Consider the following 26462-nt stretch of genomic DNA (forward strand, 5'->3'; position numbering starts at 1 on the left):
CCCCTCAACACAATGTTTGGGCCACATTTCCTTGGCCTATACCCTCGCACAACTCTGGGATTTGGGTCCAATGCATACACACGTGATATGAGGTTTTATTTAATCACTCGGGGTTTGATATGGTTTGCAAGAGGTGCGGACGTTTAGGTGCTGTCATGGGCCCCGAGGCAAACTATGTAGACTAGCAATTGGACTTTCCAAACTTTAGCCCACACAACATTCTATCTCCAGAAAGAAGGTTGCAAACTTTCGAAAGTCCTGCTCAAACCCCCACAGATCTAAGGTCTCAGCCCGCGTCAAGACTCCTCTTGTTTTGCAAGTCCCTAACCCAAGAACAAACACGAAAAACAGAAAAACCCCAGGCCACACGTGACGTATGTAGGGAAGCCGACAAACAGAGAACCCTTCAAAGGTCATCACACACCCACGGTGCCGCACCAGATCAACACTCAAAATATGCCGCCAAAGTATCCCTCACGCGAAGCCAGGATGAGAGAGATCGGCCGAGAGGAATAACCGGGACACTGAGGCTGCTGCCTGCATGTGTAAGGATATTTGCTGCATCAAAGGTAGCATCATTAATGCAGCAGAAGTTATGCAGACCGACACAGAATTCGATAACACGTGTCACATTCTGCATGGACATTTGCATTGCCGTCCCAAAGACACGCCACCTGCGCGACATAATGCAAAAGGCTCATTCCACACATCGACGAGCTCGGCAGAGGCGGAGATTATGGTGCTAAACCTGCTTCTCCCAGCAAGCAGGGGTTGGGCCAGCTGGCCTATTTGTAGGCTGGCTTGCCATGAATCTCCTCTGCGTTTTTGACGCGCGTTGAAAACGCTAGTCGTGCGCGCGTTTAAAACGCACCAACGCTGCGTATACGCAGGCAAAACGCAATGCCAACGCGCGCAACACGCGGCGTTTTTTGCGCGCGCAAAACGCACACACTCGTGTAAATGAGGCCTTAGAGAGAGTATGGAAACAATAACATACATCTGTTAGCAGCAGTTTTGATTTCGTACGTCCATAACATAATTTCAATCGTACTGCATTACCTTTTACACAGAGAACACAATAGTAATGTAAAATAATACATCTGTGATTTTGAGTTCCTGGCAGAAAAACCTGATGTAAATTAATTTATTCACCTCCACGCTATAGGTCATTTTTTTAAATAATGACCCATAGCGTGGAGGTGAATTATTTTTACAAGTTTGCCATCTTGTGGATGGACATATCACTGTTCGTCTTTTTCTATTACACACGTTTTGTAGTTTAACCTTTTCAGTTAACATTGCCCCCTGCAGGACAAATGCGGTAGGAACTACAAAAATCAACTGCAACTAGTTCAACTAGAATATTGAACTATAATACTATAGCAACTTCTCTAGATCTATTTGGTACCTTGCATGGAAAACACACAAGGAACTCAAGGAGGTTACATTTAAAGAACTTAAGTGGGCTATTTCTTAAAATCACAGGGAAGGGCCATACTTACTCATACAAGGGCAGGTTATATACCAGCTTCCAGCAGGATGCAGACAAACCACATTGCCCAGGTGCAAAATACTGATGAACATCCACTCTCACGCCTGCTATTCATGAGGGGGGTGGCTGCTTTGTATTCTCATTGCACACAGATATAGCTTCTAAAAGTGTGCCAATCACGTTTAAATGTAGTGCACCATGCTGGCATACAGCCTCGTAGTTATGCCCATGTTTAATTGCTCAGGTGCAAAATACTGATGACCGTTTCGATAATTTATACACGTATAATTACATATAGAAAACACTGAGAACAAAGGAGTCATAAACTATTAGGATAATTTTGCCAATGGCATAGAAAAATAAACTTTATTAGGACAGTACAAATTACATACAATTTAAAAATAGACTACAAAATCCAAGACCTGTACACCTCCCAAGTGGCAAAGACGAACATAGAGGAAATACCTCTTATAAATGCAGCTCCGGGAAGAAAGAGATCATTAAATCAAACAAGCAAGGGCTCAGACAAACATATTGTCAGTTCAGTATGATTGAATATCAAGTGAAGGCAAAACGCCAGAAAATGAAATGTAAGTGAAATCGGGTCATATATTCATCCAGACTCATAGTAGCATTGTAGGTAAATGATTAAATGCTGGACTCAAAAAATGACGACAAATTGCTTACATAAGCCCACATCAAGCAAGATATATCTTCCCAGCAAGTTGAGACGTATAATTACATGTAGATTGCAAATGAACAGGTAATTTTAAACTTAAAAGGGGTTGTCTACATCTTAAAGAGGCTCTGTCACCACATTATAAGTGCCCTATGTCCTACATAAGGAGATCGGCGTTATAATGCAGGTGACAGTAATGCTTTTTATTTAAAAAAAACGATCTGTTTTCACCACTTTATTAGCGATTTTAGATTTATGCTAATGAGTGTCTTAATGCCCAAGTGGGCGTGTTTTTACTTTCGACCAAGTGGGAGTTGTACAGGGGAGTGTATGACGCTGACCAATCAGCCTCATGCATTCCTCTCCATTCATTTACACAGCGCATAGGGATCCTGCTAGATCCTTATGTGCGGTCTTATACTAACACATTAACAATACTGAAGTGTTTAGACAGTGAATAGACATTCCACGGGATGTCTATTCACAATCGCTGCACTTCGTTACTCTGTCTGTGGTAGTTACAGCAGAGGACGCGTAATCTCGTAACCTGTCAATTACTGCGTAATCTCTCGAGATTACGCTTCCTCTGCTGTAATTACCATAGACAGAGTAACGAAGTGCAGAGATTGTGAATAGACATCCCGTGGAATGTCTATTCACTGTCTAAACGCTGGAAATCTCACTGAATCCAGTGCTTTCAAATATACCTCTCCCACTGTTAAAAAGCCATATGAACTGCAAGGATGCTGCAGACAAAAAGTCGTCTCATACATTGGGGCAGATTTATTATCCTTCTTGTGCGCTTGTTTTAACGTCGCATATTTGTTGAATGTGATTTATTAAATTATTTGCCCCAAGAAAAATAAATACAAAAAAAATGCACTTTGTGCCATGCTTGAGATGTTAGGTTGTGGTTTCCAAAAAAAACTGTAGTGTCAGATGTTGTTCAATATATTGGCAGATGTCCCACAAAGTTGCTGTTAATCACGCAGATTTTCCAGATAAAATGCATGTGGCTGCCACAGTGTCCGTACGTACAATTATGATGTAAATGTGGCATAGAGATGCAATTTTTTTGTCCTTCGTTTTTTTTTCTGTGTCAAATATACAGATCGCTATACCCATGTAAATGTCTTTAAATCTGCATACATTTTGTAAATGTGATTTTATATGCGGTTGTCATCTGCGCCTCAACTGTACCATCCGAGCGTACCCGAATCTTGCACACATTGCTGTGACCACCTCCTGTTTTTTTGCTCACAAACGTATTTATGGATCACATACTTGTTTTGTTCTTGGACAATATACGGTCACTCTTGTTTGACCTACGGTCAATATTTTGGGACTTTTTTTTTTATTGGCTTCCAAGCAGCAGCCTGTTCACAAAGAACGCAAGTGTTGTGGCGCAATGTGGTGAGGAAGACTCATGATGCGATTAACCCCTTAACGCCGAAGGAAGGATATATCCGTCCTCAGCAGCTGCTAGTTCGCGCAGGAGGACGGATATATCCGTCCTGTGATCGCGCGGGTACTGACAGTTTACCCACGCGATCAGCGGCAGGAGCACGGCTGTTATACACAGCCTGGCTCCTGCTGCAACTGCCGGAATCGAAGCACGCGCCGATTCCGGCAGTTTAACCCATTAAATGCCGCTGTCAACAGTGACAGCGGCATTTAATGTGTTTGACAGAGGGGGGAACTCCCTCTGTCTCCCGATCGGCGCCCCCGCAAACAAATCGCGGGTCGCCGTCGGGTTTCCATGACAGCCGGGGGTCTAACAAAGACCCCCAGGTCTGTCTTCAGCATCTGCCTGTTAGGCGATGCCAGAGGCATGACCTAACAGGTTGCCTGTCAGTTTTACACTGACAGGCAATAATGCTTTGGTATACGAAGTATACCAAAGCATTATATATGCGATCGGCATATCGCATAGTGAAGTCCCCTGGTGGGACAAAAAAAAAAAAAAGTAAAACCGTTAAATAAAGTTTGTGAAAAAAAAAATAAAAAAAATTACAGTCAAAGTCAAATAAAACTACTTTTTTGCCCCAAAAAGTGGTTTTATTTAATAAAACGGTCAAAACAAATAACACATACACATATATGGTATCCCCGCGATCGTAACAACTTGACCAATAAAATGAACACATTAATTAAACCGCCGGATGAACGGCGTCCAAAGAAAACGCAAAAAACAACGGCAAAATTCTCTCTTTTCTCCCATTCCCCCCATAAAAAATAAAATAAAAGTTCATCTATAAGTCCTATGTACCCCAAAATAGTACTAATGAAAACTACACATTGTCCCGCAAAAATCAATCCCACGTACGGCCACATCGACGGAAAAATAAAAAAATTACGCCTCTTGGAACGCGGCGATGCAAAAACAAGTAATTTTTTTCTAAAAGGGTTTTTATTGTGCAAACGTAGAAAAAACATATAAAACCTTTACACATTTGGTATCCCCGTAATCGTGCCGACCCATAGAATAAAGTTAACATGTTATTTACGCTGCATAGTAAACGGCGTAAATTTATAACGTGAAAATTAATGCTGGAATAGCTGCTTATTTTCAATTCTCTCCTAAAATAAAGTTAATAAAAGTTAATCAATATGTTATAAGCATCTAAAAATGGTACAATTACAAAATACAACTCGTCCCGGAAAAAACAAGCCCTTATACGGCTATGTCGACGGAATAAAAAAAGAGTTACGACTCTTGGAATGCGACCGTGGAAAAACAAAAAATAATCCTTGGTCATTAACGTGCAAAATGGCCCGGTCATTAAGGGGTTAATACAGCTTGGTAGAGTGGATTAATAAATCACTCAATTGAAGACAGCTTGGCGCAAACAAACCAGACAAAATCAACCATTATTAGAAAATCTGCCCCATTATAGTAAAGAATCTCTTAGAACATAAAAAAGGTACATAATGACGAAGCATAAGGCATTATCCCACGATAAAGTCGAGCAAAGAAAAATATAAAATGATCCTCACCTGATGATGTCATGCTACGACATCCTTGTAGACATAGTAATGCACTCGAGGTAGGGTGTAAATTGCAAAAAGCAGCCACATATTAGGCTCTGTTCACTTCTTATTTACTTGTGCTCCGTGTTACCCAATTGAGAACAACAGTGGAGTCATCAGAAAGGTAGATCCTTTTCTTGTGACAACAGCAACGCGTTTTGAGACAGTCTCGCAGGTCTAAGCTGAGCTAAGGCAGTGTGTGTAAAGCAGCCTTATGCTAGGGCAGCATAAGAGGCTGAGACGGTAGCTCCACCTCTGGAGTCCAGGAGACCGTGTTAGCAAGGGGAAACGGATAGTTCACTTTTTAGTACCTAGTAATAGGTCCTCTTTAAAGGTCTTTAATTTATTTTACCAATGTATGTCATGTTTTTTTGTGGTAGAATAAAAGTATTGCTCTATTTTTCTACATTGTCGTTACTACAAACTTAGACTCATTCAGATAACCATTCATATGCTCAAATAAGAAATATGGACGTCATAGATGGGGTCCCCCGCTGAGGACCCCATCCTATGAGCCAGAGCAGCTATCAATCTGGTGGACTTGAGCTATCCCCCAATTATCTGTATGGTTGCCATGTAATTAATACAAATGCCTGACTGGCTGTGGCTTCCCCTGACAAAATCCGCTGTTTGCAGGGGATGTTGGGAGCTGGGCGATCTGAGATAAGACAACCTGCTTAATAAAGAAAATTAAAACCTTTATATGAAGTTAAGGGTTCTGCGGTTAGGTATAGGGCTAGCTAGGTATGGGGTTAAGGGAGGGTTATTTTTTGTTTGTTTTTTAAAAAATAGTAATTTGCTAATTGCTCTTTTCCATATACTTTGAAACGGTCCCGATATCGTAAATACAATCACAATTGGATCTGGTCTTTATCGAAGTAAGGCTCTGGTAAAACGACATTTTTCACGATCGCTCCCAACGTGTACACCGAACGTGAACCCATAGAATGTGCAACTGTATACCATACGGTAGCATAGGTCGCCCATAGACTCCCATGATTATAAAAAAAAAAACTGAAAAAAAAAAACAAAAAAAACTGTATACCGCGCAGTATATGTTGCTTTGTGGGATGCCTCTGTAGTGAACAGCATTGTTAAATAGTAATGGAAGCATGTGATCAGTCATGTGACCACTAAACACAGAAAGAATACAGCTGTATCACATCCTGTAATTTACACATCGCTAGCTGAAAAGGAATTTTACTAAATTCACTTATTTAGAAATATGTACTCAGCCTTTTAGTAGAACCTAAAATACATTTTACATTTATTTTACATGGTGAAAGATATATGAAAAAGATGATGATAGAAGATTTCTTACCAGCTTTCCATTGATTGTTGCCTCAAGAGAGTCAACCAGCTCAGCCGTGACACCGATCAGGTTGTGGTAGTCAGACTGCATCTTATTGAAGCGTTTCATGTAGGTGATGGCTCTGTGCTCAGCTTCTGCCAATTGCTGCTCCAACTGCACATCTACAGAACAGAAGAGTAGGATATAGCTCTGATCAGTAACAATTTGCTACCAGAGAATGTTAAATGTTACATATGTAAAGGATTCATAAACAGATTATTTGTACACAACCTCCCATCCCAACTTCCCGCAGCCTCAGTCACCACTACCAGTAGTCCGGGGCTAAATTTTAGCATGGATAATACTACAAGTTAGAGCCCTACATGTGCTTATTTTGTATTGTTCCAATGCACCTAAAACTAAGACATTTTGAAATTAGCCTTTATTCAAAATCTATCTTTTTGTGTCTACATCTTACATGCAGATCCATGTGTCTCCATGGCAATGGCGGATTATAATATGGGCGGTTAGGGCGGCCGCCCGGGGCCCAAGGCTCCCATCGCCGCCCGAACCGCACAACTATGCAGCGTTGCTAGCTGCCGCGCTGTCCCGCTTCCAACTGAATCCGCGTCCGCAGGACGCAGACTCAGTTGGGTTGAATGCTGGAGCCTCGCTCCAGCATTCACTCTGGCGTGAGCGGCTCGGTGCAGGCAGGCGCGATGTAGTGATGTCATCGCGCCTGTCTGCACGGAGTCACTCACAGCACAGTGCAGAGGAGGAGAAGCATCCCCCACCGTCGTGGGAACCGGGATAGGTAAGTAATTATGTTTTTTTATTTATTAGGTACGTACATATGGATGCATTATACTGTGTTGCAGCTATGGGGGCATTATACGGTGTTGCAGCTATGGGGGCATTATACTGTGTTTCAGCTATGGGGGCATTATACTGTGTTTCAGCTATGGAGGCATTATACTGTGTTGCAGCTATGGAGGCATAATACTGTGTAGGGTCAGCTAAGGGGAAAATTATACTGTGTAGAGGCAGCTATGAAGGGCATTATACTGTGGGGGCAGCTATGGGTGGCAATATACTGTGGGGGCAGCTATGGGGGACATTATACTGAGCAATTACAAGAGATACAGGTCCAAGGGGGGAGACGCTGTGTAGCACTATATACAAGGGGGGATTGTTGTATAGCACTATATAGAAGGGAGCGCTGTGTATCACTATATCTAAGGGGGATTGCTGTGTAGCACTATATACAAGAGGGGGAGGACTGTGTAGCGCTATTTACAGGGGGCTGTGTGTGGTGCCATCTACAGTGTTTGACAATTATATTCAGGGGCGCAGTCTATGGTGCTATAATATTTAGGGGCACAGTGTTTGTACTATTTTATTCAGGGGCACAGTGTTTGGTGCTATTATATTTAGGGGCACAGTGTGTGGCACCATGATAATATTATCTTTGTTTATAGGTGTGGAAATGTTGGAAAAGTGAGGAGCCAAAGACATCAGAGTGGCAAATTCTGCAGAAATGGGTCATGGCCGGGAAAAGTCGTCATGAAGTCTGGACTGGATGGAGAAGAAAAGAGGAAAAACACTACATCGCCACCTGTGAGTCACTAGGTTTGTAGACAATCTGTCATCTCTACTGACATGTTTATTATAGGAAATCCTTGTATTTCACAAAGTCTTTGTGCAGTCCAGGACTGATCGACAAATAAGTGTTACCATTCCCCTTGTCAGGAGAATGTGTCCCTACACGGTGCGATACGGTCAGCGATGGTTGGAGACTGTCAGTATGTGGGGACACAGCCTTTTGACAAGGGGAGTAGTAACACCCATTTGTTAATGTCTGGACAAAAAGGAAGTGTTAACAATAGTTACAGGGCGGCAGTGGAGAAGGGGGGCCCAAGTTTGGATAACAGCCCAGGGCCTATGGTCTACTTAATCCGCCACTGCTCCATGGTAACAGACTACAAGCAAACCCTGTATATTCTGATCCTTAGGTCATATTGATTCCATCTGTCCCCTAAGGGTATGTGAACACACAAACTCAAAAACGTCTGAAAATACGGAGCGGTTTTCAAGGGAAAACAGCTCCTGATTTTCAGACGTGTTTTAAGCCACTCGCGTTTATCGCTGCGTTTTTTGAGCTGTTTTTCTATAGTCAATGAAAACGGCTCCAAAAACAGCTCAAGAAGTGACATGCACTTCTTTTTCGCGTGCCTCTTTTTATATGCCGTTTTATGAAAATGAGGTGTAAAAGAACGCCCTGTTGGAACTGAACGCCGTGTTTGCCATTGAAATCAATGGGCAGATGTTTGTAGGCATTGTGCTTCCGTTTTTTCAGGCGCTTTGAGATGTAAACGCCCCGAAATACGCCTGAAAACACTACGTGTGCACATACCTTAATTCTTGCTAACCTACAAAATGCAAGTTAAAAAGTAGAGGACAGATGGAAGACAATAAGACTGCAGAAGGCAGAGAGGGAGCAGTAACCAAAGACCAGAGCAGCTTACATTGACCTCACCATATTTACCTGTATCCTTAGAGGACAAACACGGATTTGGATTGAATTTTAATTACTGATCCCTCTCAGCGGCAACATTTTCACAGAGACTACAGTGCTGTGAAACAGTATGTGCCACTCTTCCGATTTCTTAAATTATTGCCAATTTGTCACATTTAAATGTTTCAGACCATCCAACTAATTTTAATATAAAAACACAAGTAAAACACAAAATGCAGTTATTAAAGATCATTCCATTTACTGAGAATCAAGATTTGTTTCAAAACCTGTATCACCCATGTGAAAAATTAATTTCCCCCTGAACCTAATAACTTGTTGTGCCACTCTTGGCACTAACAACTGCAATATAACTTTTGTGATAAATTGCAGGGAATATTTACAGCGCTGTGGAGGAATTTTGGCCCACTCCTTGCAGAATTATTTTAAAATTTGGCTACATTTGAGGGTGTTCCAGCATGAACTACACATTTAAGGTCTTGCCACATCATCTCAATGAGATTCAAGTCAGGACTTTGACTCGGCTACTCCAAAACCTTCATTTTGTGGTTTTTTTTTTTAACCAGAGCTTCTTGTGTGCCTCGGATCATTGTCCTGCTGCACAACCCAACTGCGCTTAAAGAGGCTGTCACCACATTATAAGTGCCCTATCTTGTACATAATGTGATCAGCGCTGTAATGTAGATTACAACAGTGTTTTTTATTTAGAAAAACGATCGTTTTTGACTGAGTTATGAGCTAGTTTAGCTTTATGCTAATGAGTTTCTTAATGGCAACTGGGCGTGATCTACTTTTTGACCAATTGGGTGTTGTGGAGAGAAGTGTATGACGCTGACCAATCAGCGTCATACACTTCTCCCCATTCATTTAACACAGCATATAGTGATCTTACTAGATCACTATGTGCAGCCACATACACACATTAACGTTACTCAAGTGTCCGGACAGTGACTATACATTACCTGCAGCCAGGACGTGATGTGTATTCAGAATCCTGGACACTTCTGTAGCGTCTGTGTGAGATTTACAGCAAGGCAAGCGTAATCTCGCGAGATTACGATGTAACCGGTCATTTAAAACAAGATTATGCTTGCCTTGCTGTAAATCTCACAGACGCTACAGAAGTGTCAGGATTCAGTGGTTCACTGGAGCCCCAGAGCCTTAGCAATGGCTTTGCAACCCTTTCCAGACTGGTAGATTTCAAGGACTCTGGCATTTTTTCAACCTTCTAGCCAGCTTTATATTGTCAGACAAGTTCTATTTAAGTGATGTTTAGATTCAACATGTCTGGCAGTAATAATGCCTGTGTGTGGGTAGTGAAATTGAACCGAATTGTCAACTGAATTTGGTTAACTGGTTGATTTTTGCTACCAGCAAAGGGGGCAATTCCTTTTTTTTTTTACATAAGGCCAGATAGGGCTGAACAGCATTTTTCCTTAAATGAAATAAACATTGAAAAACAGCATTTTGTTTTTACTTGAATTTTTTTCTGTGCAATATCAAACGAAGTTTGAGGATTTGAAAAAATTAGGGATGACTAATTTACAAAAATAGAAGAAATTGGGTAGCCGGGAATTTTTTTTTTCACAACACTGTATATTTTATTTTAAAGTTTGTGCACATTTATTTAAATGCACGTTTTGTTAACCCCTTTACGACCACCCATTGGGTAGGTACGCCATAGAACGAGGGGAGTTGTATGAAGCAGGCTCACTGGAAGAGCTCGCTCCATACGATGCAGGTGTCAGCTGTATATTACAGCTGATACCCGGATCTAAATGTGGGGACAATTTAAAAACAAAAAAAAGTTACATGAAATTTTATATATAAAAAAAAAAAAAAATTACAAAAAATTAAAAAACTGCATCAGTTAGTCAAAGTCAAAATGATTACAATACAACATTATTTAACCCCCACGGTGAACGCAGAAAGAAAAGATAAACCAAAAACGCCAAAATTGCTGTTTTTTGGTCACAGTTTCCCCCCAAAAAATGGAATAAAAAAAGTAATCAAAAAGTCGTATATACCCCAAAATGGCATAAATAAAAACGACAGGTTACCTTGCAAAAAAAAACATACCATTACACGGCGCAAATCGAGAGCAAATTTTTCTTTTTTTTAAAGTTCCGGGTCTCAAAATTTTGAGATAAAAAACACAATTTTGTAAAAGTAGCAAAATGGAAACTATATAAATTTGGTATCGCTGTAAATTGGGTTGACCAGCAGAATAAAGTCATTTTTACCGCAGGGTGAACACCGTAAAAATAAACCCCAAAAAACAATGAGAAAATTGCACCCCACAAAAAAAAATAAAAAAAATTCAAAGTACATTAAATGGGGCCATTAAAAACTACAACTCGTCCCACGAAAAAAAAAATCCTAGAGCGCTGGCAGCCGTTCTGCATATGGGAGCCATGGAGACCAGCAGGACGCTCTGTCTCCTACTGTATGAGCCGGTGACAGCACGGACTTCAGAGAGCAGAAATGAGAATACAAGTCATTTAGAAAAATTATTATCGTGCACACTTCTGCACTATAATTGTCTTTCAGTGCAAGTGGAGGTATTCTTTAAGTTTCACTTTTTCTCACTCTGGCCACTTTACCCTAAAAGGAGAAATCTGCTTTTACAAAGTTCCTAACATTGTTATTTTAATTAGTCTCCAAAAAGAGATCATAGTTATGCAGATTATGCCTACATAGAGAGCAATGTTAGCAGCTTCAAACAAAAACAGTCAGTCCCCAACCGCAGCTTCGGAGATCTCTTCAAGGAACAAGTTTGTAATAGAGGCTACAATGTTTGAGCACAAGTACTCAGTCTAAGAAAATGTGAACTTTAGTAAGGCAACCACAAGAGGGCACCAACACTTCCAAAAAAAACACGATACATTCAATTGTACAAGCACTTTACTAAAAAAAGAGAGAAATACTCAATCATCCACCACACTTCGGGTATGTTCACACGCAAACCAAAAAACGTCTGTCAAATACGGAGCTGTTTTCAAGGGAAAACAGCCTAATTTTCAGCATTTTTTTTTTTTAAGCATCAAGCTTTTTTAAGGCCGTTTTTGGAGCCGTTTTTCTATTGAGACAATAAAAACCAGCTCAAGAAGTGACATGCACTTTTTACGGGGGTTTTTTAAAAACGGCCGCGTAAATAATGCCCCGTGGGAACGGAACGCCGTTTTTCCCATTGAAATCAATGGGCAGATGTTTGGAGGCGTTCAGCCTCCGTATTTTTAGCCGATTTTTGGGGCATTTACGGGCCGAAAAAAGGCTGAAAAAGATAGATTACTTACCGGTAATCTGTTTTCCAAGAACCTATGACAGCACCCCTGGAGAGACGTCCCATCCGCTGGACAGGAAACCTGAGGATATAAAATGGACACACCTCTCCACACACCCAGTCTTTAGGAAGAACTCAGGATGAGAAGTAGTTTAGTTTATGTGTGTGCTTTTTTTTTTAAGTGAAAGTCCCTCACACCTTAATATGTACAATATTTACAGGGATGCTCAAATTAAATGTTACAGACATGGGAGGGTAACAGCGGGGTGCTGTCATAGGTTCTTGAAAAACAGATTACCGGTAAGTAATCAATCTTTTACCTATTCACCTATGACAGCACCCCTGGAGATGTAAAATAGAAATCAATATTTTTAGGGTGGGACCACAGCTTGTACTACCTTCCTACTGAAGGCTAAGTCAGAGGCTGTATGTAGTTGTAATCTGTAGTGTTTAAAGAAGGTGTGAGGAGAACTCCATGTGGCAGCCTTACATATTTGGTCTAGGGATGCATCTGCTCTTTCTGACCATGAAGTGTATACGGCCCTAGTGGAGTGTGCCCCGAAGAATTCTGGGGGTTTGAGTTTTTGATTTATGTAGGCTAGCCGTATGACCTGCTTGATCCACCTCGCTATGGTAGCTTTGTTGGCTGATGAACCCTTGTTGTGACCCTGAAACTGGATAAACAAATTTTGTGATGATCTCAGATCTTGGGTAACCTTTAGGTACTGGACTAGACATCTTCTTACGTCTAGGCAGTTAAACGGTTGTTCCCTCTGTTTCTTTGGGGAGTCACAAAAGGAGGGAAAGACAAATGTCTTGGTTTAGGTGAAAGGGTGAAACCACTTTAGGAAGGAATTCTGGTAGGGTTTTTAAGATGACTATCATCTAGCAGTAGAGTATGTGGAGGAAAGGCAGAGAGGGCCTGGATCTCGCTCTCTACAGGCTGATGTAATGGCTAATAAAAAGGTCATTTTGAGTGTTAGTATCTTCAAGGAAATAGAGTCTATGGGTTCAAAGGGTGGTTTTATCAAAGCCTGGAGAACGAGGTTTAAGTCCCAGGGAGGAACTGGGGAACTTTCTGTGGTTTAAGTCTGCAGGCGGCCGCTAGAAATCTTTTGATCCAGGGGTGTTCTGCTAATTTAAAATTGAAAAAAGGAACTTAAAGCAGAAATCTGAACCTTTAATGTAGTAGGCCTAAGGTTTTTATTTAGTCCCACCTGGAGAAAATCCAATATTAGGGGAATATCTGGTTTGGTTAAAGGATTAATATCCCTGCGAAGTTAAAGAATGCGTTCCATGACCTCAGATATATTTTTGAGGTAATCGGTTTCCTACTGGCTAGTAGGGTGGAGATGACGGATTCTGAAAATCCTCTCTGCCTAAGGATTATCCTTTCAGTTTCCATGCTGTCAAGTGGAGCTTCTGAATGTCGGGGTGTAATACTGGGCCCTGATATAGAAGATCTGGCCTGTTTGGAAGAACCCATGGTTGGTGTGATGACATTTTTCTTAGCCACGTGAACCATGGTCTCTTTGGCCAGAAGGGGGCTATCAGTATCACGCTGGCCCTGTCTTCTCTGACCTTTTTTAAAACTCTTGGGAGGAAGTTCAGGGGGGGGGGTGGAGGCGTAGCCTCCCTCTAGAGCTCTAGACTCCAGCACTGGGAGAGTGTGTCTATTGCGGTTGGGTGGTCTGAGGGATTTAGGGAGAAGAACCTCTGGGTTTTTCTGTTTCTTTTGGATGCGAACAGATCTATTGATGGGGTTCCCCATCTAAGGATGATCTCCTGAAATACTGTGGTGTTCAGGCACCATTCTGATTGGTGAAGCCTTTCCCGGCTTAGGAAATCTGCCACCAGGTTGTCCTTCCCTCTGAGATGAACGGCTGATAGAGTCAACAGGAGGTGTTCTGCCAGAGAAAATATCTGTGTGGCTAGGCCCATCAGCGAGGCCGATCTCGTACCCCCTTGCCGGTTTATATAGGATACTGTAGTTGTGTTGTCCGACTAGATCTTTAGATGCTGACCTGAAATTGCCTGTATGGATCCCCTCAGGGCCTGAAGAACTGCTGCTAGTTCCCTGAAGTTGGAGGATCTGAGAGCGGTCTGCTGGTCCCACTGACCCTAAAGAAAAGAGGAGTCGTAATGGGCTCCCCACCCCCAGGGACACACATCTGTGGTCATATTGAGAGTAGGGGTTAACCTCCATAGAATACCCCTTGTGAGATTTTCCCTGCTTAGCCACCATCTGAGGGACAGTCTTGCTGTGGAAGAGATGTGAAAGGGTTGGTCCAAGGAGAAACTGCTCCCGTCCCATTGGTCTAGGATGTCCCACTGCAGTGGTCTGGACTTGAAGTGAGCCCATAGTACGGCTGGGATGCATGATGTCATGAGTCCTAAGACTGACATAGCTTCCCTGAAAGATGTCGTATAGCTCAGGTAGATCTCTGATATCCTGTCCATCAGGGGTCCAATTTTTTCTTCTGGGAGGAAGGTCATCTGTTTGGAGGAATCCAGAAGGGTTCCTAAGAATATACATCTTTTCGATGGATTTAAGATTCGTTTTTTTTAAATTTATGTTCCATCCTAATTTTGTCAGTATGTCCCGGACTATCTGTATGTGTAGGGTCAGAGTTGGAACTATTTCTGCTACCACCATGAAGTCGTCTAGATATGGAAAGCAGGAGAATGTCGTTCATCCTGATGTATGAGGTCATTTCCGCTATCAGCTTGGAAAATACCCTTGGGGCTTGAGAGATGACGAAGGGGAGGGCTCTGTATTATAGGTGGCATACGGACCCGTTGTGTTACTGCTACCCTTCTATACTTTTGATGACGATGACATATGGGTACGTGATAATAGGCATCCTCTAGGTCTATTGAGGCCATCACGCAGTCTCTGCAGAGGAGGTTTATAGTTGACGTGATACTCTCCATGCAGAATTTTTTGTAGGTCAGATAGCCGTTCAGTTTTTTTAGGTTTATAATGACCCTGTGTCTTCCTCCTGGTTTGTTCACTAGGAAGAGGGGGGAATAAAAGCCCCGACCTCTCTCTGTGTCTGGAACCTGGATTAGGACCTCTTTTTTTATAAGTGACAGAACTTCTATTTCTAGGATCTTTTGTTGGACTGGGTTCCTTAGGTCCCTCGTGGAAAGGAATCTTTCTGGGGGGAGGGTTGTGAACTCTAGTATGTACCCTGTTTTTATGATTCCCAGAATCCAAGGATTTGCTGAAATCTTCCGCCAATTTTTGAGAAACAGGGAAAGGCGACCCCCCACTGCCCCCTTGGCGTCATTGTTGGTCCCTATTTTTAGGGTCCTTCTGGGGCCTGAAAAGAAAGGACTTGTTTTTTCTAGGAAATCTCGAGGGTCTAAAGTCCTGTGCCCTAGGGTTAGCGTACCCCCCTCTTTTGTTACTTGGCCCTCTGGGACGAAAGGACTCTCTTGTTGGCCTTGTTTGTGCCGGGAACCCCTTTTTACTGTCTGATGCCTTTTCTAGCAGGTCATCAAGTGGGGGCCCGAAAAGGTAATCTTCTGAACAGGGGATAGCGAACAGCTTCCCTTTGGATCCGGTGTCCCCTTCCAGGTCTTTAGCCAGATAGTTCATCTAGCTGAATTCGCCAGGGCCGCTGATCTGGCGGAAAGGCGTACCGCGTCTACTGAGGCGTCTGCCAAGAAGTCTGCTGCTTTAGAAAGTGTTGGGAGGGAGGCTAAGATTTGATCCCGAGGGGTCTTGTCTTTCAGATATACCTCCAGTTGTGCGAGCCACACTTTCAGGGATCTGGCCACGCAGGTGGCTGCAATGACTGGTTTGAAACCCCCCGTATAGGCTTCCCAGGTTCTCTTAAGGTAGAATTCGGCCTATCCATAGGGTCAGACAAGGAGCCTAGATCTTCAAAGGGAAGGGAGTGTTTCCTTGAGATCTTGGCTACTGGAGCGTCGAGCCTGGGGATGCTATCCCAGTCCCTGCATGCGTCCTCCTCAAAGGGATACTTCTTTTTGAGAAACTTGGAAATGCTTGTCTTTTTATCGGGAGCTTTCCATTCCTTTTAAATAAGATTAGATATGTTCCTATGGATGGGGAAGGTTCTATTCTTTTTAGGTCCTAGCCCTTGAAACATAGCGTCCTGGATGGACCGTGGTTCTTTGGCTTGTCTATATTCATAGTCGCCCTGACTGTTTTTAGGAGTAGGTCAACGTCCTCCGTTGGGAACAGATTTCTCTCTCCCTCCTCCTCACCTGAGGAGTCGTAGGAGCTGTATTCCCCTTCTTCGCCTAGCTGGGGGTCGCCTTCAGCTGAGGAATCGGAATTCATCCTGCTAGAAGAGGAGGCCGGAGGATCTCTTCCCTTTCTAAGGGACCTTAGTGAGGTCCTCACTTCAGCCCTTACAATATCCTTAATGCTTGTGGCTAAATTTGTGGACTCTTCTGATATAATATTATCTAGACATTTCTGACAGAGTCTTTTGTTATAGGAAGATGCGAGTTTCTTTTTACATATCGCACATTCCTTGTTATGGGGCCTTATCCTGCTTTTTCCTAGGACAATCCCTGGCCTAAACATATGCACAAGAGAAAAGGGAACAGTATTAGGTAAGGGAGAGGTTTTTCTCTTACCCCACTACTGGTGTCCTCAAATACCGGACTGGAGGACTTGGCATCCGAGCGTTCAGTGCGTCCTGGTGCTTCTCCTTGCGACTCCATGGCAGAAGAAGACTGGAGAACGAGCTCCTGTTGTTTCTGGCCTAAAATAGGCCAAGGATCGGCTGGGAGGCCCTCGCTCCGGACGCTGGAGCACCTCCTCCCCACGTGGGCCACCGGAACACCGCCCCCTGGAGTGTTGGACACGCCCGGAAGTGACGCGTCGCGGCCACCGGACATGCCAGTGAGAGCGCCGGAAAGCCGCCAACGCTGGGTCTAGTCCGGCCCCTTCCAAGCCGAACGAGCCCCGGGGATCCGCTCCCCGCCAGAGGAAGGCCCGCCCTGTGGACCTTAAACCACCATCCTGCTTTGGACCGGGAGAGGAGGGAGTACCTATCCCAGGCTAAGGTTGCTCCCAAGAGGGAGACTTATACCTTTCCAGAGCACCCCTAGTGGAAAAAGGTAAGCCTTGCTAGGGGGTCTGCAATCCCGGGAGAAGTGTCTTTTCCTCAGGAGAATCTTCCATACGGAGGACAGGAAACCTGACTGGGTGTGTGGAGAGGTGTGTCCATTTTATATCCTCAGGTTTCCTGTCCAGCGGATGGGACGTCTCTCCAGGGGTGCTGTCATAGGTGAATAGGTAAATAAGCCGTTTGTACATACCCTCAGGGTAAAAGTTCAAACGTAGCGTAAATGCTGCAGATTTTCCGCAACGGATTTTGTTGCGGAAAATCTGCAGCACCATACAGTAGCAGCAAAGTGGATGGGATTTGAACAAATCTCACCCACACAATGCGCAAATGCGAAGTGGAAAAAACGCTCAGAAATTGACCTGCGGTGCGTTTTTTTCTAATCTGCAGCCTGTCAATTTGCGTAATCACTGCAAATAGCAGAGGTTGCGTTTTTTGCAGGGGCAAGGCAGCGATTCCACCACAAAAGAATGCAACTCAGAAAAAAAAAAAAAGTCCTATACTTACCCAGAAATCTGTATTTCTTTGTCCAGGCCGGCCTTCATGTCATCCCATGTTACCGCTGCAGACAATGCGATCCCAGGAGGGCGGCCTGCAGGACGTCAGAGGGACATATCGCTATGGTTACGTAAGCATACTTTTTTTGTGTGCAGTTTTTCGCAGCGGACATTCCCGCTGAGAAATTGCACAACACAATTTGGTGCGGTTTTTCAGCTAAAATGCCCAGGGTAGATACACTGTTGTGCTTTTACGCAGCGTATCCGCCCTGTGTGAACCTAGCCTTAGGGTTTACACAAGGCAGATTTGTTAAAGAAATGTCTGCAACTGAAAATTATTCACTGTACAGACCGATATTGAATGTCGTTCACTTTAAATATTTTTCACCGCATGAAAGAACGATTAAAATTCACTTTATTATTTGGTTTCATTAAAATATGGCTCAAACAAGGCCACTTATCCAAAAACAGGCAAAAGCAGGTGGTCAGAACAAAGAGAAGCGTCAGTGGGTGAGTATGTATTTGCAGTCTCCTTATATCATAGACGTTCACTGAACCCTTGCCATTAATTTCCACGTAATCCTACGCGTTTCAGTATCACCTATCAGTGTGATACATCATCAGGGATTGACACATTTATCAACGACCGGATAGCATCGTTTTCGTGCTTATTAAACCTCCCGGCGCGTGTACGACTCAGATATAATGGCCGCCAATTACTGACGCTTCTTTGTTCTGACGACTTGCTTTTGGATAAGTGGCATTGTTTAAGCAACTGAAAATTAGTTCCATACATCTGAATGGGGTTGTTTCTGCAGCAGGTTCATGGATTTCAAAAAGCCCTTTTTCCCTTTTTAGATTAGTAGAACTGATTTTCAGTCACAGAAATTTCTGCAACAAAATGTGCCGCGTGTAAACTTACCCTTTGTGCAGTTGCACACGACCGAGTGCCACTCGGGCCGTTTTTAATGGTTTTCATGGAGCCATTCACTTAAGCGGGCGAATCGGTCTGTGAAAAAAACTGACCCGATTCTTCGATCCGTGGAAAGGTAGGACATGTCATATCTTTCCACGGATCACTGACGGGAGCAGTCACAATAAGCAGATATTTCCTGTTCTCTGTAGCTCACTTGCCAGCTTTTCTGTATATTCAGGCACGGAATGAGAAGAATCATCTCACTATCATTAGAGGGTGGGAGAGGCTCTATACACATGACAGGGACAGAGTGTCAGCCGATAAAAACTGCCGTTTTGGTATATTTTTCTCTGCCGTTATGTTTCCGTTCCTGGGCCGTGTTTCCTTTTTTTAACGGCCGATTTTGACCTGATTTGCCGTTTTTTCCCTCTTCACTTTAAAAACGGATGAATTTCCTTTTTTCATTTTCTGCCACACGCTGCCCTCTGTAGATAATGCCACACAGCCCCTTGTAGATACTGCCACACAGCCCCCTTGTAGATACTGCCACACAGCCCCCTTGTAGATACTGCCACACAGCCCCCTTGTAGATACTGCAACAGCCCCCTTGTAGATAATGCCACACACTGCCTCTGTAGATAATGGCACACACTGCCTCTGTAGATAATGCCACACACTGCCTCTGTAGATAATGCCACACACTGCCTCTGTAGATAATGCCACACAGCCCCCTGTAGGTAATTGCCGAAGCTGTGGCCGGGGATTCCGCTCCAGGAGAAGTCCCTGCCTTCACTGTCCATATATGGACAGTGAAGGCAGGGACTTCTCCTGGAGCAGAATCACCGGCCACAGCGTTGGCCGATGTGGCCGGGAATTCCGGTTCAGGAGTAGGGGACAGCTCAATATATGGACAGTGAAATGAGGGACTTATGGAGCGGAATCCTCGGCCACAGCTTCAGCAACGCTGTGGCCAGGGATTAGGAATTCCACTCCTTCAGGGAGCAAAAAAAACCCTCCTCCTCACATGCACGTTGCAGTGTGAGGAGTAGAGAGTGAGCGAGCGGCAGAAAGCACAGCCATCACTCGGGTCACATCCAAGTAACAGCCGTGCTTTACACGGCCCCGTAGACTTCTATGCGAGCCGTGCGGCTGGGAGAACGGCTCAAAGCGGGCATGCTCCATTTTTTTGCAACCCGGTTTACCAGGCGATCAAAAAAAAAAAAGTAAATAAAAAAAATCGGCCATGTGAATAGACCCATTTGGAGTCTATTGTTCCTACTGCAGCCGTCACTCAGCCGAGAATCCCTGTAGTGTGAATAGGGCCTAAATGACAGCTCTATTGTATTACTGGAAGCCCAGAGAAGGTAGCATTGCAAAACGATACACTATACATACAGATAAGGCTGAGGGAGGGGCTGTATTCCATCACTTACTGGAGACTGTAATAATCTATCAGATTCTTCTTTCAATTGAGTCCCACTCATTGAAGCTGTCATAAAGTGCACACGCCCTGCTGTGCTGACTATACAGGAAGCACAGTAATGAAGTGCTTGTCTCCAACATGGCTGCCCCCAGGGAAGGTTGATCAATTAAAAAACATAAGACCAAAAACATTATTTATCATCTATGTACTTAAAGGAACAGTGTCATCACAAATATTTTATTAATATGTTAAAGATGTTAGTGCCTTAATATAAACGTTTATTTTCATTTGTGTGTTTGTGTTTTACTGTTTCTTTTTTTCACACTTTTTTTTCCCTATGGGGGCTGCCATTTTTTGTTCCATTTCTGTGTGTGTCGATTAACGACACACACAGACATGGAATACGGCAGCCACAGTCCCATAGGGACTGCGAACGGCTCCCGTCCCATTGACTGCCGTGTACGGCGTCTGTGTGGGAACTGCGCATGCGCCGCTCCCACACAGTCCTATTCGAAATTGGCGCCGTCCGGCGCCATTTTCCTGTGGACCGGAAGTCGCGGCCGGACAGTAATATTACTACTTCCGGTCGCGGCTTCCGGACAAGTGCACATGGAACAGCGGCAGCAAAGGGAGCGGACGGGCCGCGGCGGCAGGAGCAGGTAAGCGATTTCAATGTATGTTAGTGTTTGTGTGTGTTTACTACTGCATGTAAACCTACTACACTGTGGGTTACCTCAAAAAATGGCGACGCACAGTGTAGCAGGTTAAACCTTTCAAACCCCTCGTTTATCCCGGCACTAGCCAGGATAAAGGAGGGGGGGATGCTGAGCGCTCACTAGAGCGATAGCTTTTAACCCAATGTTGCAATGCTGCAATTTTGGGAACTAGCTCCAAACAGCTCCATCTAGTGACCAAAAATGGGTAGTATTATAAATTTGAAAAAATTTATAATATTTCCTGACTCGCGAAAAAAATAAAAAAAATTTGAACAATGTTTTATCACCCACACACTAAATGTTTAAATTTTAAAAAAAAAACATGTTTTTGGGGCGACACCATGCCTTTAAATCTAATTACTGAAACTAAACTGAAATACATGACCCATTCCCTTTAATATTGATACCACCCACTAAAAACACATTTATTTTGATCTCTGTATATAAAAATTTTAGCCTTGGAAATTTTACATTTTAACGCCAAACCCTAAAAGAAAGACAGTATTTATTTATGCTTATCTATATCATCAGGTCCTGAAAAAAAAAAAAGAGAACATTGGATGATTTGGTTCCCAAAGAGGGGCATTTAAGGGTACGGATAACCTATTATACAGTTTAGACACACTTGGGTACAATCCCAGTTTTTTCAGTTTTGAAATAAAAACACATCTCAGCACCAGAGATTCAAATTACATGTTTCATAGAGGGGATTTACAATTCTCAATTCACGAACGTCTTCTGAGTCAATGAAAATAAACTAAAATCATCACGTTAGTAAATGCTGGAGAACAGGAGAGAGTACGATATCTGGAATACTATTTGGCAGCATGGCCTGAGGTATTGTCATGTATCCAGTTATATCTAAGGAACCAGGGAAATGGTTTCTCTCATAGCATAGATTTTAGGGTATATTCAGACATTCAGCAGAGATCTGCTCCACACAATTGTAAAAGCTCATGCAAAATCCCATGTTAAATACGTTTTGCTACAATGTGTGCAACATTTTTATTAGAAACTCGCTTCATAGTTGTCCAACATGAGCAATATAAAAAGCCACAACTAAAGTGTTTTTGGCGGACGTAAAAATTATATTTAATGTTCACATTACAGCGCCGATCCTCTATTCCGGGGGTCGGCAACCTTTGGCCCTCTAGTTGTTGTGAAACTACAACTTCTAGCATGCCCTGACCGCCAAAGGGATTATTAGTCCAGTCAAAGTCTGTCAGGGAATGCTGGGAAATGTAGTTTCACAACAGCTAGAGTATTGAAGGATGCCGACCCCTGCTCTATTCCAAAAAGCAGAACGTAGCGCTGTTCTTGAGGTCACAAATACTGAAAACTTGACAGACCCCATTATAAAACAATGGGATCCATTAAAACCAAAAGATATGATGGTAGTGGGAACAACTACAGTCTCACCACTACATAAGACATATCTGCATTTGAATATACACAGTATGTCCTCAAATCCTCAGCAGAAAAACACACTACGTAAATGGAGTTTTAAGAATACGTGCTGAAAATCAGCCATGTCTCAATGTGGCCTTTTACTTCTCATCTATTTTTAATAAACTGCATCAAAATGCAACGTGTGAATGAGGCCCAAGGTTATTACCACCTATAGTAGCCCCAGTCTAGCTATCTGACATCCTGCTGGTGTGGAATGTTTGTGTGACTGATGCTGGACATTGAGACTTTATCCTGTGACTCTATGATGCCCAGGTGCCCTTATAGGGACAACCCCTTTAACCCCTTCAGGACCAAGCTCATTTTGGCCTTCAGGACCAGTCCCATTTTTTAAAATCTGACGTGTCACTTTATGTGGTAATAACTCTGGAATACTTTCACCTATCCACTTGATTCTGAGACGGTTTTCTCGTGACATATTGGACTTTATGATCGTGAAAAAATGTTGTCAATAAATTCAATATTTCTTTGTGAAAAACACCAAAATTTAGAGAAAATTTGCAAAAATCTGCATTTTTCTATATTTAAATGTATCTGCTTGTATAACAGATAGTAAGTAATACCACACAAAATAGTCACTATTTCACATTTCCCATATGTGTACTTTATATTTGCATAGTTTTTTGAACACTTTTATTTTTCTATGACATCACAAGGCTTAGAACTTTCGCAGCAATTTCTCACATTTTCAAGAAAAATTCAAAAGCCTTTTTTTTTTTTCAGGGACCAGTTCAGAGGTGGCTTTTAGGGCTTTATTTATTAGAAAGTCCCCATAAATCACCGCATTTTGAAAACTGCACCCCTCAAAGTATTCAAAACACCATTCAGAAAGTGTTTTAACCCCTTAGGTGTTTCTCAGGAATTAAAGCAAAGTAGAGGTGAAATTCACAAATTTCTTTTTTTTTTGCCAAAATTCATTTGTAATACATTTTTTCCCTGTAACAGAATATTTTACCCAAGAAATGCAACTCAATATTTATTGCCCAAATTCTGCAGTTTTTAAAAATATCCCACATGTGGCCCTAGTGTGTTAATGGACTGAAGCACAAGCCTCAGAAGCAAAAGGAGCGCCATTTTTGAAGAGCAGATATTGCTTGAATGGCTTTCGATGCCATGTCGTGTTTGCAACACCCTGGAGGTACCAAAACAGAAGAAACTCCAAAAAGTGACCCCATTTTAGAACCCATTCCCTCAAGGAATTTTTCTAAGGGTGTGGTCACTATTTTAACCCAATAGTGTTTTTGCAGAATCTTGTAGAAATCTGGCATGAAGAATAACATTTAAAAAAATATATATAAATAAAATTTTTTTTAAAAAAAATAACAAAATGCATCATTTCTAGGACATATTTTTCCAACATAATAGATGAAACTGAAGAAACACACCCCAATATTTATTACCTCGTTTCTCCTGTGTCCAGAAATACCCACACTTAGGCCGTAATCTGCTGCATGCCCACACAGTGTGGCCCCAACTCAAAGAAGCACCCTTTGGCTTTTCAGAACATAATTTTAGCTTGAATGACTTGATAGGCCCCACTCCATGCCTGTAAAGGATTTGAGCTGGCAGAACAATCTGACACCCCTAGAAGTGACCCCATTTTGAAAACTACACCCCTGAGGTATTCACCTAGTAGTTTAATGAGTGTTGGTACCGCTAGGTTTTCATAGCCGGAATCATGGTATTTAGGTGGTAATTTGTTTTACCAAATCTATTATTTTTGGGGGATGGTTGTCTTCCTCAGCATATTAACCCGTAGAAGTGCATTTGCCAGTGAATGTAACTATGTCGAGCTAACAAAGCAGATGACCAACAAATGTGCCAGTCCACAGCGGTTAACAGTTAAAGCAGAGAGAATTTAATTTAGAACTGTATTGGACTGAAGGGAAATATATTTGAGAAGTGGAGGAAAAATGTTAGAACTTGAGCATGTTCACAGGATGAAAGAACAGGGTTTTATAATGTCCCTTCTTTTTTTCAAAGGGACTTGTCATACAACGTCTCTTTAAACCCATCAATCTCTATATCAGAGACGATCGTGCCAAGGGACGTTGGCACAGCAATACAGGTCCCTGACCGGCAAAGTAGGAACCGTAATGTGAGCAAAACAACCAATCACCTACAGAATATATAAAAGGGAAGTGTCCAACACCATCTTTATGGACAGTAAAGGATCACTAATCTCCTAAAATATTGTCAGCTTTCCTGGAAGTATTTTCGGGTTTAACAGGTTGGGGAAAATCCTGAACAAAACAAAAAAGTCCATAATATATTGATCAGGAACAGCTCGTAAATTTAATAACCTCCAAATATAAAGAAATCTGCCCATATCACCAAGCAGTTTATAATAATTAATAGAACAGCTTTATACGGCATTAATAGGCAAACTAAGTGCAATTATAAAAAAAAAATGTATTAAAGGAATATTACATTTATATCAAATTATTGGAGAAATGTATTTCTAATGCTTGTGTATCTGGACACCATAAATGCATTATACATTGCCATTTGGGTGAGATGGACTGCCAGCTTCTTGTACCAGGTCTTACTTTTCCGCTTGGCACTATACGGCTTTATGACCGGATCAGATAGAATCACCCCCACCCATAAAGCGGTTATAATCCAGTACGCAGGCAGGCTTGGCAGTTGTGGTGCTGGAGCCACGAACTGGAGCGTTGATGCGGCTATCCTTATGGATGCTTGATAGAATGTGGACATCTTTCTTGTCCCTATATTTCACTAGCAGCATCTTCTCGCTGCACATTGCTTGGCTTTCTCCTTTTGGCAATGTCTGGCCCAGGAGGGTTTTGGGGAGACCCTTAGAATTAATTTTTTTTATCGCGCCACAGGCCACTGTCGCTCTTGCCAAAAGGCACTTTTGGAGAGGGATGCGGTTATAGAAATGGTCTATATAGAAATTATATCCCTGGCCAAGTAGCGGGTGTATAAGATCACACGCAAATTTTCCGCTGACCCTAAGGGAAGGGGGCACTCTGGGGGATCAATTTTGGAATCCCTTCCCTCAAATCCTGAAACAATGTGTATACCCAGTGGAACTTTGGCAGATCTTATATAGTTTTATTCCATACCAGGCCCTTTTATTTGGGAGGTATTGACGGAAGTGGAGCCTTCCCTTAAAACGGACGAGAGACTCGACCGCAATATTTTTACCTGGGGTGTAAATTTGGGCACATTTTTAATTAAAATGCTTGAGGACAGGCCTTATTTTATATAAAGTCATAATTTGGCTCATCGGGGAGTGGGCAGCAGGTATCATCTGTGTAGTGCAGAAATTTGAGGATGACCTCAAATCTTTTTCTGGTCATAATGGTGCCATAAAGGGGGGTATTTTATAGGGCATCCGATAACAGAAGTCCCTAATGCTGTTTCTTTATGAGGCCCATATTCAGTAACATGCCCCAAAATTTGCAAAGCTCCTCTGAGTTTGTAGGGGTCCAAATTTGGCCTTTGGAATAGCAGGATGTGGGATTGTGGGCGAGAAATTGTTCCGCATATAAATTTGTCTGTTCGACCATTAAATTTATATATTCAGCGGAGAAAAATAATTTGAAAAAAATTAAACTCTCCGAACCCCGTGGTCTCCACTTGGATTCCCAAGGATGCGGTGAAGTCAGGAACCTGGGGGGGCATAATTTGTAGCAGGTATCCATATCGCCTCACTATCGGGGGGGCTGGTCAGAACCAGCAACTCTTCTGCGCTGCTAGGGGGCTCATCAGACTTGCTAGACGAAGATGATGTCAGCACGAACTGCATTTCATCCTCGCTGGCAGAGTCTGTATCCGAGCATAGCATAGTATGCCTCCTCTGGGCTATAAAATTTCTGCACCATATTGCAGTAATGTACACTACAATGTAACAGATCTAATTTTATCGTAACCCTAAAACTTAAAACTGTCCCTAAGAAAAAAAAAAAAAAAATAAATAATAAAAAAAAAAATTTTTTAGGAACTAGAAAAAACAAACTGCCGCTCTCAAAAATTTAGGAGCGGGATGGAACCGACTGAA

The 26462-nt window shown here is 42.6% G+C and overlaps 1 protein-coding gene across 3 annotated transcripts in view; it reads right to left on the reverse strand.

Annotated features, from left to right (window-relative positions):
- The window catches only part of ARMC9 (armadillo repeat containing 9), a 190469-nt gene that overhangs the window by 114821 nt on the left and 49186 nt on the right, over positions 1-26462 (reverse strand). For all 3 annotated transcript variants that reach the window (XM_075861839.1, XM_075861838.1, XM_075861840.1), the window contains exon 8: positions 6523-6674. In XM_075861839.1, coding sequence (XP_075717954.1) covers positions 6523-6674 — 152 coding nt within the window. The remainder of the gene's footprint in view (positions 1-6522; positions 6675-26462) is intronic.

Source organism: Rhinoderma darwinii, chromosome 4, assembly GCF_050947455.1.
Source record: "Rhinoderma darwinii isolate aRhiDar2 chromosome 4, aRhiDar2.hap1, whole genome shotgun sequence".
In the NCBI taxonomy this organism is placed as follows: domain Eukaryota; kingdom Metazoa; phylum Chordata; class Amphibia; order Anura; family Rhinodermatidae; genus Rhinoderma; species Rhinoderma darwinii.